General features: G+C 36.8%; 1 protein-coding gene across 1 annotated transcript in view; it reads left to right on the top strand.

Annotated features, from left to right (window-relative positions):
* The window catches only part of LOC114877900, a 140,738-nt gene that overhangs the window by 45,967 nt on the left and 76,224 nt on the right, over positions 1–18,547 (top strand). The window contains exon 3 of the mRNA XM_029191031.2: positions 14,803–14,917. Within this exon, the coding sequence (XP_029046864.1) occupies positions 14,803–14,917 (115 nt within the window). The remainder of the gene's footprint in view (positions 1–14,802; positions 14,918–18,547) is intronic.

Here is an 18,547-nt window from a genome sequence, read left to right as displayed (position 1 = left end):
CAATGATTTTGACGTTCAATTCAATGAAAGCTGAATTTAGGGTAATCTAAATTAACTTGTTATTACGAAAATGAAATAAAATAAAATTTGCATCGTAATTGATATGGTAATATAAAAGTAGTGATCCTCGTCAACCATATGTCAGCCATAAAAAGAATATTATAAAAATTGCCAATTAAAGATATTTCGCCATGCTCAAACGAACACGAAATAATGATCCCGTTTAGTACCGCTAATAATTTTCCATATTGATTGGTTTACTAACGAGACTTAATTAACGCTTTCGACCAACGCGAGTGACTCTCGCATCAAAGGTGCGTGGGGAAAAAACGCGTGTACCAATCTCGATGAATTTCCGTCTTTAACGACTAGGGGAAACAGAGTCACAGTGCGGTGAATAATTACCACTAGGCTGTTCAATGAAAGCTTCATTCCACGTGTACGTGATTGCGGGACGGTAGCAAATACAAACAGAATCGCAACAGTACTTTTTATCAAAGGTACTATACGTACCTTATTGTACGTGGGTGTATTACTGTACACTTGCAGTCAAATCAAGTTTTCCTAGGGAAAATAACGATGTTCTGTGAAGTTCTGTAAATTAGGAAGTTATTACTTTTTAAATTGGAATTAGTAGAAAATATAGTAGATGGAAATGTTAGATTAGAAAATTATTTGTAATAAATATTGAGAGATTAAAGGTCACTCGAAATCTATTATACACAAAATTTTTTGAAATATAATAAAATTTGTCCAAGATTTTTGAATAATAGTGTATTCAAGCAAAATCCTTCTTAGCCATAATTTCAATTTTCATGTTGTTACTAAACAAATCCAATTAGATTTTCTTCAAACCATGTGAAACTTTCTATATCCAACCCTCAAGTTTCAATTTAAAAATCAAGACCAAATATTATAACTCGAAAGACATCAATCATCTTCTCTTTTATATTATTTTCAAATATTAAAAAAAAATAATTGTATCACTAAAGCATGTCATTCATCAGGTTGAACTTCAGAAATTGACCTGATTGCATAAGAAAATAAAAAGTCAGACGTGTATCAAGATTAAGATTCAATTTCACCCCAGAGGTACTATTTTTCGGTGTCTGTCTTTTTAACGACCGCCCACAAGGATTAATGGCGGTTGTGGGTGTTGAACAGGGCGATTAAGCGTTGCATAAGAATGCAGCCTGGCGCATAATAATCTGAACGATGCTTCATTGCGGCAATAAATGTCCCAAAGTACATTGTACCGGTCGTCTTTGTTGCTGAATCGAAAAGAAAAAGAATAAGCAAAGTTATACTAAGTAGTCTCATAAATTCGTGTCACCTTTTGCTATATATCTTCAAAACAAAACGCAATAAAGTAATACAAATATTATCTCAAAAATATATTTAATTTTCAATGATTTTATTCACTTGTGTACTGATATATCTGAAGCATGTTTGTCTGCATCAAATTAGTGAGCCTCGTGATACACATCTGTTGGCCACAAATAAATTTATGTAAACGAGTAGCGAGGCGGGGAAATTGTCTGCTTGATTTATTACAACATTGGATACGTGTAAATTGTTCCACGTGGTTGAAGATAAATGTGGACAGTGGCAAATATTTGCTCAAAGGCGTGACTTTGAAAGATTTGTTAGAATCCTCTGTCGGTTTATCTTCCTTGCTTTCACAGGAGAGAATCTGTTTTGATCGATGCTCCATGTACATTCATCATCAGGGCTTCTTATGAATTTAAGAATGACGAGGAAGAAGTTTACTCTCTCACTTATCTGTTCCATTCATTTCCATTATCTCCTCCAAAATGTATTTTACACGCCGAGTGACTGGTTAAATTTTATTTTTTAAAATACAATAGACTCTCGTTATATTGCCGCAGAGAGGGCTGTAGGGGCGGAAAATTTGTTAAGCTTTCCTTTCAGTTGGAAGGGAAAAGGAAGATAAAAATGTATCATTTTCGAAGGTTATGATGGTGAAAAATTCTCTTCAGACGGCGAACCATGATTCATATTATCTTCGTTTTCTAAATTTTACGCTGTTTCGTTCTAAATTTATACATTTAGCTTTAGATTAATATCCTTCTATATGTTTTCTAAATTTGGGTCACTTGTGACTCGAGCTTCTCTATTCAAGGCTTAGAACTCTTTTTCTTGGATTGAACTCAATGAGATATTTAAATACTGGAAAATATCTTTTTCATTGATGTCGAGATTGTTGTATTGTCTCCTTTATCAATTTTCAAACTACCGGTTTAAATACAATATTATTGTGAAATGCACAGTAACAATGGACATTTAAGCCGTCTGTGTGGATTTAAACTGAAACCAGAGGGGGTATTAAAAATTTTCATTCAATTACGACACGTGTGTACGTTCATTTTCTCTCATCCTTTACTATATTAAAATTACCAATCTCTGTGAAATCTCCCTTTGTGAATTAAAATTCAATTTGTACACCAGACTCACTTATCTCTCCCCTTTTAGTAACCTCTAACCAGCTCTCTGAAGCTCCCTTCAAGGCGCCTGCTAACCCGTTAATTGCACGATGAAAAATGTTCAAAACGTGTTCTGATATGATTCACTGTTTTTTCAATGAAAACGAGAGAAGGTCGCCACGATGCATCGTTTAAGTTTGAAATAATGAATTTGAATTATTTGGATGGAACCATTGTTTTAATTAATTTCTTCGACAAAGAGCAGCGATAAATTTATAACTGAAAGTTCTTTTCATAGCCAAAAAAGAATATTTATGGTAGGGGATTTGGTTTCTGTAAAACAATTTACAGACAGCAAATGGCTAAGGGAATGTTTGCTATTTCTGATAGTAGATTACTTTTCTTCTAAACGTTTATGGACTGGTAAAAACAACGAATTGGAACAACGAGAATATAAATTCCGTTGAACGGTTCCTTGATTCGAATTTTTTGATTCTTCGCTCATAAGAAATGAATGGTACACGATTTCGAGGAATTGAAGTGCATTCTGTATTCCATGAATGAATATGCATCGGTTGATTAACAAGAAATGAATATGAAAATTGTCTTGCAATATTAAATAACTTTAATCAACTTTATTCAAATTCATTCCAAAAAAAGGATACTTAAAATAGACATTCGAGCCATATTATTAAAATCAGAAAATTATTCTTGCAAAAATCAAGATCAATTTAATTTAAAATATTCGAATCTTTCTTCCAACAGCAACGATTGATATTTTCCATCAATTTCAAGAAGACGAAGCCTCGATAGATCGTCTTTAAATCCGACCACCTTATTCTTAGTCACGCTATAGAATATTCTAGATGCAAGTTTCCAGCAGGTGCAGCCTCTGGGCAACGATTCCTTTATCGCGCAGCTTTTTCATCGGAATTACAAACAATCGGGCCCGAGTGTGCTTTTTAATCCGGTCCAATAAAACAATCGAGGTCGCCAAGTCTTTTCCTTCGTCCCTTTCTCTTAGTGCGTCTTCAAGTCGACGAGGCCAGAGGAAAATCCTCCACCCTCTGCGATGCAACCTTTTATCCCTCTCCTCGTTGCAGTTCAACCCTCTTTGTGCGACTCCTCTAACCCTTCTTCTACCCCTCGATTCTCTAGCTTCTTCTTCCTCATTCCTCGCGATGCTCGACCTTCGTCTCTTTTTAAAACAATCGAGCCTCGTAAACAACGTCATTCCCAGCTCTTTGTTTCAGACCGGCCATCTTGCCGCTTCAGGCGAGCAGGGAACACCAACGAACTTGGTCTCGGAACGTTCTCTCGTCGCGTCGACGATTATTTTTTTTTTTATGTACCGTGTCGCTTCGAATAATCGAGCTCTTCAACACGGAAAATCGTTCCCTCGTTTTCTATTCCTTCGTGAGAATTTTCGTTTATAATGTAACGTGATTTCGAATCGATGAGTTAATCGTGGCTCGTCTGTACAAGATATAATAATAAAATCAATAGTACCCCTAAAAATTATCGAATAGATTTTGAAAAAGTATTTTCAGAAAATCTGTTTCCCCTTCTCAAAGATCTTGGACCCTTGAAAGGGGCCATTACTCGATGGCTCTTCTTGACAAAGGGTATCTCGAAGCTGACAAACGGGGCTTCTTCTAACACCGCTTGGCAGTCTCGCGATTTCGTCTCCGCAATCCATTTCGTTGTGGAAGCTCTCCAGTACCACCAACTACCCTTTCTTCCTTCCTTTACCTGCTAGTCGGCGTAAAAAGCCACGGAATCCTATAAAGCTCGAAAGAGTAGGCAGCGGAACGAAAGCTCTTAGCATGTCGGCATCCGTTAGAATCCAGTGTGTTAGCCGTACGCCAAATGGATTCGGACAATTTAAGAGGGTCCTACTGTAAGTCGAAATGCAATTATTTGTTGCGATACTTGGTCGTGAAAGTTGCTGTGAAAAAGTTTCGTCACGCCTCGCGGGTTTCGGCTGCTCGAATTCCTTTTCAGTGAAACAGCAGTGGTCGATTTAATTGGATATAATGAATTTAGGAAAGTTTCATTAGCTTAGGTTTGAAACATTATTTTATTAATCAAACTAGTTTCGAGTAGATAATAAATTTTATTATTCGTCAAATATTTTATTTGACAGTTTAAAACAATTGTAACGAAAGAAAAGAATTCTATTGAATCAAAAAATATTTAATCCAAGGTGGAAAGATTGAATAGCGCCCTGAAAGTTTCTTCGAAGTTTGGTCACGTGTAGGAGCAAGTTCGTAATATCCGAGGAACACACGTTGAAAACGTTTGGAATTAATATTTTCCACGGAACTTGGTCGTAATTTCGGGTCGAAGCGCAGTGAAATTGGACGAGGCATTAAGTCGAAGAGCGAGGAGCTGAATCGAGGATGGAGGGTGAACGATAATGGCGGTTATAGGGGGAGGTGGATTGCCTGCTAGATTCCCACTTTCGAAGACACAGCACGCAGAGTGACGAGAAGGCACGAAGACGCGAAAACGCCCGATGAATACTTAACGTTCTCGCCGATGTTCTTAAAGAACCGCCCTGGTAAAACGCTTTTGATCCCTCGAACAGCCTCCGCGTCGGTTGGAAAAATAAGAAATCATTTTTCGTCGTTAGCCAGCTACCACCGTTTTGTCACGCGGCTGACTCCTCTGACGCGTTGAAAGTTTAATAAAACGTTGAGTAATAGTCACGACATCTCGCCTCTACTGGTAACTGGATTAATGGTATTTGAAAGAGTAACGTGATAAGAAAGATCTACAACGTGACTGGATCGTACAGTTATTTATGGAAGAATTTAACAATTTTGTCTGTATGTGTACTAAAAATTCAATTAAATAGCAAATATGATACTTTAAATATTTTAGAAAAGAAGATGATAATAAATGAAGAATAAGAATACATTTTTCAACGTATGATATTATTAATGCAGCACAGGGGTGTGCAGGTACACGAGAGACCCCAGGGTTTGACAAGTACTCGATACATACGTAACGAATGTCCCCAATTATTTTGAATTTTATTTCCTCTTTTAACCAACTAACTATTGTGAGACGTGTATATTTGTAGCCAAGAACATGGCAGGCGGCACCAGGGCGCCGCGACGATACACCAGCCTAAGGTGGCTGTAAAGACGCGAGTATCTGGCAGATGGTGGTCGTGTGGATGCTATATAATATTCATGCAGCGATATTGCATCTTGAGTGGTGCCATTAGAGCGAAGCGTCAGCCATCGCGGTCTCGTAGCGGTTTGTTGTTCTCCTGGCGCCATGCTCGCTATTCAACCACCCCTATGGATCTCTCGCTCCTCTTCAACCCGTCTTCATCAGAGTTTCTCGAGTCTTTGGTATTCGGTGCTTTCACAAAGGCGTCGGTAAAATTAAAGTTAGGCTCCCCCGTCTACCATTAGACCTGGTCTTAATAAAAACTTCACTTCCATTATTGACCGTTGATCTTCAACTTAATTAAGCGTTAAAATAGTATCTCTTATTTTTTCCATCAGACAGTATTTTTTGATATAATAAATGGAAGTTTTATAATGAGGCCCAGGGCTGTGGCCCCCTTTGGACCCCCATTTAATCCGACCCTGGTTGAACGTCACATAGTTTGATAGCAATGCACGTTTCCACGTGTACAACAGGGATTCCACTTAGCTTGGAAAGCTATGATTATTTCAGAGTGCACTCACAAACATTGGCTGGCCTTCTGGCTAGATAGGCAGCCCCGCCGGTATCGTTGGCGAAGTAGCATTCGCTTTTTGCCGTTTCCGTGGCGTGTTGCGCCTTTTCCGAAGGTCGCTGCTGAAAGGGACGACGACCCTTTGATGCCTGATTGCCGGAACTCGGTTTAAAGAGCTCGCTTTCCGGTTAACGTTGCACGCCGCGATTAGTATTAGGATTTTCACGTTTGCTGACGCACCGACCTTGATCGACCTGTATGAAGTTAGCACCCCATTTTGAAAATTTTAGAATTCTAAAAGTTGTTCCAGGTTGTTCTAGACTTGTTCTAAATTGTTCCAGAAGATAAAATTTTTATAATAAATATTTTAGCGGAAAATTAAAAAAAACTGTTTTTTGACCTGGCACCCCATTTTTCGAAAATCAAATCTTGCATGGTTGTTCCAGATTGTTCTAGTTGTTCCAAACATTGTTCCAAAGTAGTAATTCTACAAACAAAGAATTTAAAAAGATATAATAAAAAAACGATATCGAACGCGCAAACAGTATTTTTACATGTACGGGTATCAGTATCATCTTCTGAACACCGAATAGCATATTTAAGCTAATAATTAACGTAACAACTTGGAACAACTTTCATTTTTGCCAGAACAAATTTTTTAAGGGCACTTTACTCTTGGAAATGAACATATTTTTTCCACTTTTTTGTCATTTTTGATCGAAAACGGCGCGTCAGCGACACCAAAATGGAGAACAATATCAAATGAGCATAGAACAACCTGGAACAACTTTGATTTTTGCCAGAACAAACTTTTTAAGGGCACTTTACTCTTAGAAGTAAACATATTTTTCCCCCTTTTTTGTCATTTTTGATCGAAAACGGCGCGTCAGCGACACCAAAATGGAGAACAATATCAAATGAGCATAGAACAACCTGGAACAACTTTGATTTTTGCCAGAACAAACTTTTTAAGGGCACTTTACTCTTAGAAGTAAACATATTTTTCCCCCTTTTTTGTCATTTTTGATCGAAAACGGCGCGTCAGCGACACCAAAATGGAGAACAATATCAAATGAGCATAGAACAACCTGGAACAACTTTGATTTTTGCCAGAACAAACTTTTTAAGGGCACTTTACTCTTAGAAGTAAACATATTTTTCCCCCTTTTTTGTCATTTTTGATCGAAAACGGCGCGTCAGCGACACCAAAATGGAGAACAATATCAAATGAGCATAGAACAACCTGGAACAACTTTGATTTTTGCCAGAACAAACTTTTTAAGGGCACTTTACTCTTAGAAGTAAACATATTTTTCCCCCTTTTTTGTCATTTTTGATCGAAAACGGCGCGTCAGCGACACCAAAATGGAGAACAATATCAAATGAGCATAGAACAACCTGGAACAACTTTGATTTTTGCCAGAACAAATTTTTTAAGGGTACTTTACTCTTGGAAGTGAACATATTTTTTCTGTTATATTATGTATGTATTTTGGCACATGAAAATTAAATCTGAAACAAAGTTAACAAAGATGGACAAAAAGCGATGCTTCTACAACTTAGGATAAAGGTTTCCTACAAGTAACACTACCCATCTGTTACTCACCGATTTCAATGAAATTTAACATATTTATTAAACATCGAAAAATATTAAATTCGTGTTTTTTCGTTTCGGCTAAATACGCTTTTTAGGGGTAGAAAGCGCTCCTCAACCTCTGGAGATGGAAACGTTTCTGGCTAATTATTTCTTAAACGATACAGTTTCTGAAAATGCTTAGATCCAGAGTTGTACAGTTCAGAGTGATGCACTTAATGGTGTCCTTGAAATCAAACTTCAGGTCGATTTTCAAAGTCATTTGAAAATCATTTCATGTTTATCAAAGGGAGTATTTTGCTTTTCATTCCGAAAATCGATAGAGCGTAAAATTTTACATTCGGAGCGTAAAAAAAAAAAAATTTTTTTTTAAATTAAAATTTCTAATATAGCATGAATGTAATGTTCAATTTACAATTAGAGTGACATTTTATGTTTTCTTATCTTTACTTCTATTCTTAAGATACTTACAAAACTTTTTTCTCCTTCATATTTTTTCTATAAATTTGAGCCTATTTTCCCAAAACGACAGATTTTTTCCTTTTTTGGGAAAATAACGCAACAAATCAATTCTAAAGACAGATTTAGAGTCATCGCATTAAATTACTGATTATAGATACAGGATGCGCTCAAGGTCCGACACCTGCTAAATCCGGCAAGTCCGGCTTATTATTTCCAAATTTAATTGACCTTGAAAATCGACCTCAAGGTCGATTTCAAGGACGCCATCAAGTGCATCACTCTGTTACGTATCCGTCTCAGAAATTTCCTTATATGGTGTTACAATCATTTTACCTGTACAGCTCGAGGTACACAATCAAGTTACGAGACTTGGTACTAACATTTCCGGTGGCTCCCTACGTTAGCCATACGTAGGTTTGTCCACTATAACCAATCTCCTGCAGCTCTCTACGTTAGCCATACGTAGGTTCGTCTCCACGTCTACTTCCTTAAATTCCCAGTGTTAATAACAATACTGGTCAAGCCATTAACAAATACCATAACCGAAATTAAGCCCCAGCTACGCAGCCGCCCCCTCCGGCTCGTAACAACTCTGAAGTGTACAACTCTGGATCTAAGCACTTTTTTCAGAAACTGTATCCTTTAAGAAATAATTAGCCACAAACGTTTCCATCTCCAGAGGTTGAGGAGCGCTTTCTACCCCTAAAAAGCGTATTTAGCCGAAACGAAAAAACACGAATTTAATATTTTTCGGTGTTTAATAAATATATTAAATTTCATTCAAATCGGTGAGTAACAGATGGGTAGTGTTACTTGTAGGAAACCTTTATCCTAAGTTGTAGAAGCATCGCTTTTAGTCCATCTTTATTAACTTTGTTTCAGATTTAATTTTCATGTGCCAAAATACATACATAATATAACAGAAATAATATGTTCACTTCCAAGAGTAACGTACCCTTAAAAAATTTGTTCTGGCAAAAATCAAAGTTGTTCCAGGTTGTTCTATGCTCATTTGATATTGTTCTCTATTTTGGTGTCGCTGACGCACCGTTATCGATCAAAAATGACAAAAAAGGGGGAAAAATATGTTCACTTCCAAGAGTAACGTACCCTTAAAAAATTTGTTCTGGCAAAAATCAAAGTTGTTCCAGGTTGTTCTATGCTCATTTGATATTGTTCTCCATTTTGGTGTCGCTGACGCGCCGTTTTCGATCAAAAATGACAAAAAAGTGGAAAAAATATGTTCATTTCCAAGAGTAAAGTGCCCTTAAAAAATTTGTTCTGGCAAAAATGAAAGTTGTTCCAAGTTGTTACGTTAATTATTAGCTTAAATATGCTATTCGGTGTTCAGAAGATGATACTGATACCCGTACATGTAAAAATACTGTTTGCGCGTTCGATATCGTTTTTTTATTATATCTTTTTAAATTCTTTGTTTGTAGAATTACTACTTTGGAACAATGTTTGGAACAACTAGAACAATCTGGAACAACCATGCAAGATTTGATTTTCGAAAAATGGGGTGCCAGGTCAAAAAACAGTTTTTTTTAATTTTCCGCTAAAATATTTATTATAAAAATTTTATCTTCTGGAACAATTTAGAACAAGTCTAGAACAACCTGGAACAACTTTTAGAATTCTAAAATTTTCAAAATGGGGTGCTAACTTCATACAGGTCCTTGATCGCGGCTTGTATTTGTTTGCATTTGTCAATAGCTCAAAATCTTCGATTTTTAAAATTAGTTCAATTCTTCACAAAATAATTTAAATAAATCGTAGTCGAATTTATTTAATATTCTCAAGTGTATTAAAAATATATAAAATATGAAAAATTAAATTAAATCCAGATTTATATATTCCAGTGATCTGAATTAAAAAAGAGAACGAATTTTCCTTTTTATCGTGAAAATTGTCATGACGGACAGTGAAGGCTGAGCTAGAAATCGTCAGCTATTTCGTGGAACAGCACTGTTCCGGTTTTAAATTACGCCTGATGACGCACCTGTCACCGGTCTAGCTAATTTGGATTTTCAAAAGCTTCATGAAAATCCACCCTGTCCAAGCGTACGTGCATCAGACTGTAACACGCGTGTGCAGTGTAACGCGTTACACGCTCGAAATATTCAGGAGGAAATTTCATCCGGCACGTACACGGTGTCTCACACTTGCAATGTATTCAATTAATTAATTGTTAACGTGACACACGATCGCGCCGAGTTGGTACTTCCCTAAAAATGAACCGACTCCACGGTGTGCGTGTGTGTAACACTGTTCGCATCTCTGCGAATGTTTCATTAAAATTTTCGCCAGGGATGCATTAAAATCTGATAAAAGTTTGTAAGCGTTTATTACAGAGTAACGCCTACACTGTGGAAGGTTTCAAAATGTGTTGCAAAAAAAAAGTTTCAAATGTGGGATAATTCTCGTACACCTTTAATAATTTCAATTGTTCTATGCCACCAATGGCAAACTTAATGTAACCAAAAATTGAGGGTAAGGAAAATGAAAGAAAAATCTAAATAACACATCACCTGTGCCTGATAGTCGTTCAGAATCCCTTTGATTCGCGTTCTCGTGGGAAAATTCAGTTTGGAGGGTGCAATTCTCGAACGAATTAAGTTAGTTGAAAGGGACGGAAGTTTTTGTCGAAGCGTTACGATTCATTTTCGACGTTCACAAATTTCCTGCATCAGAGTGTGCAAGCTTTGCATTTTAACGATTTCAAGGAAGCAAGACGCGACACTGAAGGACTCTCAAACTGAAAGACGAACGTAGCGAAGGCAGCAAAGTCAAACAAGATACGAACGTGTCGAGTGTGAAACATTAACGAGGAGTAAATAGGCAAAGAGACAGGTACATGTAGATTGATGAATAAATAGATAGATGCAGGTACAAATACGCGGCCAGACATTCGGTCTCTGAGCCGACGGTAGCAGGAGGAGTTTATTGAATTTCCTGCTACCTTTGGAAAACGCCATAAATATTAAATTTCATGTGTTTTCTCGGATGCCGCACTGTCGTCCATTTCATCCGGAAAATATCTTTCTGAAGTTTGAACTGTTTTCTTTAAATTTATTATTCAATACATTTATAGGATGCTTCTCAAAGCATTCGTAGCCGATACATAGATTCCAAAAAGACAGGGAAAGGTTTCCATGGTTATTTCAAAGTATTAAACTGTTTAAACAATTTTATTGCGTTTTAAATAATGCAATGCTGTACTCGACATTGTGAGGTACGGAATTCCTTTTTGTTTTTTCTTCTGGGGTGGGCCAGGTTCCTTAGAAATTTTGAAATTTTAGTTTTGGAGTAAGGAATGTTGAAATTTAAAAATTCTCAGATTCTGAATTTCAGAATTTTGGGAAATTTGCAATTATGAAGATTTATAATTTTGTAATTCTGAAATGTGGAAAATCAGAAATTTTGAAATTATGGATTATTAGAGTCCAATCCAGATTCGCAGAAGGGCGGCCCACCCTCTCCCCTTCCTAGTTATGCCAATGCATCAAACCCCCCTCGTTCTTAATGTTAATTTAATGAAAAAATTTCAAAGTACCTGAAGAAGTATTCGCATCAATCATTAAAACAGCAAGTAAGCGAACTCATCGGAGTTCTCCGGGAAACGAAGAATGATCAAACAAAAATTTATCATTGCGAAAACTCATCTGGATCCTTCGTTTCCCGTCATCGAAACTCTCGACAAAGTGTTGCAAGGCGAGCAAAAATTTCCTTTTTTCATCATTTGCGAACGCTCTCGGTTTATACAGGATAGTCTCACGGGTCTGTTCTCGTCTCATTAACCGCGAATCAGTGGAACATAATACGGCTTGGAAAAAAAAGACGGCTGTTGGAGGAAGGAAAAGAAGAGACAAGAGCTGAGGAGGGTGGAAAAGAGAAAGAGATAATTTCGGGACAGGGCGTTATCAGGGATGGGGAGGCGGAAGAGGTAATAGCCTGTGAAGGGCGGGAGAAGGAAAAGAGGGCACGGAGATTATAAAATCGATGAGGTGCTTTTGCACCAGGTGCGAGTCAGGCAAGCTACCGTCTTTTTTTTCAAACCTGATAGACGTATTCTTCATAAAAACGAGAAAACAGAAGTTTAGAAAAACCAGAAATGCTTCCTTGAAATAAGATAAATTTGTCAAATTAGGTTCAATCCGGGATTCGAAAAGCTATTTCGCGTTTTAAAGCGAGCTGTCTGCGAGAAGTATAAACTCCACGGCTCAAAGGTGTTAGAGGCGCTTTCGAAACTCTACAACTAGAAGTTGCATCCCCCTTCCGCTCCTAGAGCCAACGATTGTCGGCCCATCCCTCTCGTTTTGGGATCCGGAAGTTCGGCTTCCTTCGACAAGCCCCCTTATTTTAAAGCTATCTCTGTTCCCGTTGTTTGGAAGGATTTTTTTAAAGAGCTACTAACGATTTACTGTGATGGTTTCTTGGTAGTTATAAGGTGGTGTAATTTATCTTTGAAATAGATTTTTGTGAATTGATGGTGCAATTATGCAGAATTGCAGTAGATAATTTTCGCTTTGAAAATTCTTTGATATGTTTATGAATTTGTCAGTAAATAATATACAAAATTTTCTTTGAAATTACAGTACATGTGAATTCAATTTTGTCTCCAAAATAAATTAAATAGAAAGGGAAGATTATGACTAAAAACTACAATAGGTAATTACTGCTTTGATATTTTTATGAATTCGTCAGTGAACAGTTCTTTTTTTGTAAAATAAATTGGACGAAGAGGAAGGATTATAACTAAAATGCATAAATGCATCAGCTGCATAAACTGCAGATATTTATGCATTTATACTTTATAGTATCCCAGAGCGTGCAAACTATATACTTCACTTTATTTCTTTTTTTTTTTCAATTATCTCAAATTCATATAATTCTCTTAAATTAATTCCCTTAATTATACAGAGAATATTCTCTTTCAGATTCATTCGAGTTTAATTTGTCATAGTTGTTCTTTGTTCCTTTGTTGTAACAGCTTTAGCTCGTTAACGTTTCTTTGTTTTAGCTGTTTGTTTAAGAAGGGCTTTATTTAATTCATAACAAAGTTCCAGTAAGAATAAACTGAACAGTAGACGTGGTTATTCTTATCGTTCGAATTCTCCTTGTTAATTATTTCTGTAAAGTATCCACATTGAACGCGAATTTATAATATTAATTAAGTCTAAGGAAGACTTTCCATCGCAAAGTTTACGATCTTTACCATTCATATTAACCCTTAATTAAATACGTTAATTTTCGAACAAATGACGTCAGTGGAAAGTTAAAGGTATCGGGTATTTTTTCCGTTTTATCACACTGCTAACTCGAAAATGGATGCACGTGTGTTAGTTCGATCGTCGAAATTGGAATCGATCGTTTCGATTTCGGGGCAGGCTGCACAGGCCGGCACAGCCGTGGTTATAATAAATTTACGCTCGATACTCGTCCGTGCAGAGCCCGCGATATTCATATTTATTTATGAGGAATGTACGCGACCCTATTGATTTTTCGACGTTAACGCAGTTGGCTCGTTATTCGAGCGCCACCCTTTCACCCTTTCCACGCGTTTCCACCGGTGAACAAAGCCGGGTCCAGCACCGTCGCATCGGCAGAAGTCCAAAACGGGGCGATGATCGATTTCATGGCGCGGAACATGATTCAAATACGAAGTTAACCGGTCCGCTCGATTCGCAATCGCGAAAGACAGAAAGAGACGAGAGAGATAGAGTTTCACGGGGTCACGGTTCGTAATCTTGGACGTATCGCGACCTGTTGAGTGACGTGAGAATCAACGCTTCCGGGAGTACGATGGGACTGAAAATCGAAATTACCAATTACTTTGATTTTATTCCAAATGAATGAGAATCGCTCTATCTTACTGGAGTTTTCAACGTTCAACGTGCTTGTATTTGAAAGAATATTCGTTTCTTTGATGGAAATGTACATAGATGTCATTAAAATTGAATAGAGACGTTATATCGACTCTGTTGGAAAATATCGTATTTCATGTGGCGATTTGTGAATAAAAAATTTTGATTTAAAGCTCTTTTATGCAATATTTGCATAAAATATTTGCATAAGGGGTGTTGTGTTGTCAGACATATAGAATATGATCAATAGGAGGGCAGCCAAGTAGTATAGGTCAATAAATAGCTGGACAAATTGGGAAAGAGTCCTGGATTGTCACACAAGTAGTATAAGATAATGAATAGTCAGACATATAGTAGAAAAGGAACCCTGGGAGGTGCAATAAATTGAATAAGACCCCTGGATGAAAAGATAAGTGGAATAGGAACCTAATTGATCAGACAAGAAACGATGAATATATGTAGATAATTAACCGAGTAAATGTAATAAAGTGTGGATTTATTAATGATTGTGGCAAGGGATGAATGTGTATGAATCTATTGTATAAATTTACAAAGAGAGTTGATTGGAGTTTTGAATAGGGATTGCATGATAATAAAAAAAATATGAACAAGCTATTAGTTTCTGAATAAACGTGAAAGCAAAAATTTGTAGTATTTAAAATAAAATGAAAAAAGCTGACACGGAATTTTGAAAATAAATGTGTCACCTACTAACCATATTATTATTTCTGATTTCAGGTATTTCCACACCACCATGTACCTACGTTAGGTACAGCAGTCTAGAGGATGTGAGACCACAAGAGTTAGGATTCCTTCAACTGGAATTCACACCCACAGTGGTATCGAAAATACGGTGAGTTTATCGACCTAAATTACCCATTTATTATTAATTTATCGGTAACAAGTTTATTATTAACCCCTTTATGATGCATTTTTATCGAGATTACATCAACCCTTGAGTTTATATATATTTCCTCTTTGAATAATAAGCGCATTTTTCAAGCTTGCACTATTATCGAGGGTAGGATTCTTTATGGATGAAATGCATCGGAAAGTAATTATCCTGAGCTTTATTTAAACATTTTAATAATAATGCACCGTTGTTCCAATAAACGTATAACGTTAGAAGAATCAAATGAATTTAATTAAATGTAAATTAAAAGACATCGCCGGAGACATCTAATTAGAAATTGTCCAGTTAAATTCGATGTTAGCAGGGTGAATTCGAAATTTCATTTCGACACCCCCTCAAATTACTTTTCCTCATTCTTTCTCTTCGCTTGCAGTTCCTTTAATCGTCTGATTATACTGCGAGCAAATTATAAGGCGTGTCTTTAATTAAATAACAGACCGAGGTAGTTTAATTGTTAACTGAATTGAAGTCATCTAATAGATATTAAGAAAAAGTTCTATCTAGTTCTCTTTAATTTTAATCGCTTCGTTTCTCTTTCTCTGTGACCTAAACTTGCAAAATAACTTCAATTTTTAAGGAGACAGTGTAAAATTTCAAAATGAAATTAAAATTTGGGCTCTCTCTATGGTGCGCCACCCGAGGGTTAAATTACGTTATCTTTTTTAAATAGACAATTAAACATTTGCTTTTATATTTGATGTTTCTAATCCTTTTCTATTTTAGCCAATGGTAAGTGGGATTTTAAACCTAAAAATATAATATTATATAATTAATTAAAATTGGAGATGCGGATGAACGCATTGAATATAAAAATATTTTTCAAGAGGTTAGAAATGGTTTCCTCTGCTCCACGTTGTTTACAGGAAAGTGTAGTCAGAGTCGTTGATAGGAATTAAACGCGAGCAGCAGTTTAACGCGATAATTAATTCGAAATCAGCAGAACCGCTCGCGGATTAACAGACACCGGTCCCGCTTTTGGTTGTCTCGCTCCAGTTGGCCCGCACCCACGCCAACCCCCTCGGGCATGTAGTTGTCGCAGATAAACGCGAATACTTCATAAGCTCGTAATCCTGAAACAAAACGCCAGCCAAGAACAAAGGCAACTCTCTTCGTGTCTCTCTCTTGCCCGCCAACCCTCGGTTTCCGTTTTCCGGTTCGCTACAAACCCCCACGATCTGTTGGCAACAACGTCCAAAAGGCGATCCTCCTACTTTCCTTCTTGTTCTTGGTCACTCTTCGAGTTAGTCTTTAACTAAGTCGTTGAAGCAGTCGGTTATTAAAAGACACTTCTACGTATTTCGTTGGCAACGAAACCAGTTACCAGCCCCTATTGTTCCGGGGTTGTTGAATAGATTCGGGGTGACAACTTAATAGCATGCTCTATGACGATAACAATTTTTTAATTATCCGTAAATAATTCTATTTTGTAACTTATCAAATTTTAGAAAATTACTACAATTTATTTATAAAGGGTTAAGAAGAAAAGGGAAAGTATTGAACGATTCGGTACACGTTTCGTATACTGGAAAATAAATATGTCTCCACGAGCAAAGGGTAACTTTTTCATTCACATTTCAAGCGATCGTCTTTCGTTACTTTTCGCCCTACCGAATCCGTCAATGTTTGCGACGTGTATTTGCTTTAGACGTTTCTGAAACATTCAGCATCGTGGAAAACATTCAGAAACCACTGTGACTGTTGGTGTACAAAAAAAAAGAAATAACAGTAGATCTACTTTAAACATTAGATTTAAACATAGACCAAATCTTAGGTCATCATAGTGTTCTAATTAACAATTGAAAAACCTGAATTTGGTCGAATTCGTGTCATTATCCCTCGAAGGGTGGACCATTATGAACGGTGGAGAATTATGATAATTTCTTTAAAATTAATTTATAGTAATGATGTTAAAATAGATCAAACCCAAATTCTATTATAATTATAAATTAATCCCTAATATTCCTTTAATTTTGTATTTCATATTATTTTCATTTTCTTACTTTCTTCCAATATATGAAACTCTTTCGTTTTTAAATTATAGACAACTTTAATATTCTTCTATATGTTTTGTAAGTTTGAGCCACTATTGACCCAGGCTTCGCTGTTCAAAGGTTATAGTATTAACGAATCGATCATAGTAGCAGTTACATCCCCATAAAGTCTTGGCAAGCCTCAGCGATGATACATCTTGTAATCTGCTTTTCCTCGAGGAACAACGGAGTTCCTTTTGCACCCGCAGGCCATAATCTATTTCTCTGCCGCATTTCTTCGCCGTTATCTTCTCTTTCTTTTTCTCTATCTTTCTTCCGTCCTCTATTCGTTGCTTCATCGAGCTCGCTCGCCGACTTCTTCGCGGTGCAACTGAACCACCGTGTCTTTATCCTCCCGAGGCTGGTTTATTCTTTCCGGCGTAAAACCATGGAAATAGCGCAACCAAAATGGTGACTGCGTTTAGCATCGTTGACTGGAACAATTTTTTTAACGTTTATGAGAAAAATTCCCTGAACGCTTTCTTTTACGAGACCAGCCACTTCCGGTATCAATTTGTCGAAAAGTTTACTCGTAAAAATGTATTGATGATGGCTGAATAAATTTATGATCAAATATCGTTGATGTAGGAAAATTCTATAAAAAGATGAATTTTTGTAGATAGGTAAATAAAATTAAACTTTTTGAAATATTTGGAATTGTTATGGAAATTGAAATTAGAAATACTTTAAATTGTTGGGATTTATTGGTTTTTAGACTTCTCCTCTTAAAAATTCCTTCAAAGATTCTTGACAATCTTTCTGACCATTTCTTTATCGTTTCTGAAAATGTTTGACCCATCGAATCCTCCGCGTCAGATTGAAACGACACGGCAGTCCGTTAGCGAGGGAAATCGGCATTAAGGGATGAAAGGATTTCGTTTCGACGTATTTTGCCTGTAATCCTTGCGGCCACTGCCGAGTTCGTTTTCCTTTTCTTCTTCTTCCTCTTCGTGGTTGGAAAACGAGAAGTTTTCGAGCTTCTATGAGCTCATGCTTCTTTTCCCGCACGGGGATCAAGGACGATTTTCGGCTACAAAGATTGGAAATCGCGTTGCCCGTTATTTCACCCCCATAGCCATTGCACCAGCCTGATTCCCTGAAATAAGGTATCCCCTTTTTCTTACGTCTCGATCGCCCCCTTTTTTCTGGAGAACTTGCGAATTTCTGAGTTGGATGAACACCGAATATTACTGATTCTCCAACTAACCGTCAATATTTTTCATCTTTCGATTTATATTTCTTCCCGTGTGAAATCTGAAACGATTTAGCAGCAGGAAAGGTCTCTAAATCTATTTTTATTTTATATTGGAAATTTTTGAGGAAATGAAAATTCGAGTGGGATCAAACAAATATTGATACAGTTTGGTTTTTTTTCGCTTATTTCCTGAGTAAGAAAAAGTCGTTCCGGAGAGCAAGATCGCCGGCCCCATTACCAGCGATACATGAGGAGTCCTAAATGGTATTACCGAAAGGGAGATGAAAAATTTGTGTAAGTTAGAAGAGGGGAAATATCATTGATCCACTTTACTTTTTTGCAATC

This window comes from Osmia bicornis, chromosome 10 (genome assembly GCF_907164935.1).
Source record: "Osmia bicornis bicornis chromosome 10, iOsmBic2.1, whole genome shotgun sequence".
Lineage (NCBI taxonomy): Eukaryota > Metazoa > Arthropoda > Insecta > Hymenoptera > Megachilidae > Osmia > Osmia bicornis.
The sequence above is the reverse complement of the archived record's forward strand: the minus strand, read 5'-3'. Positions and strand labels throughout refer to the sequence as shown.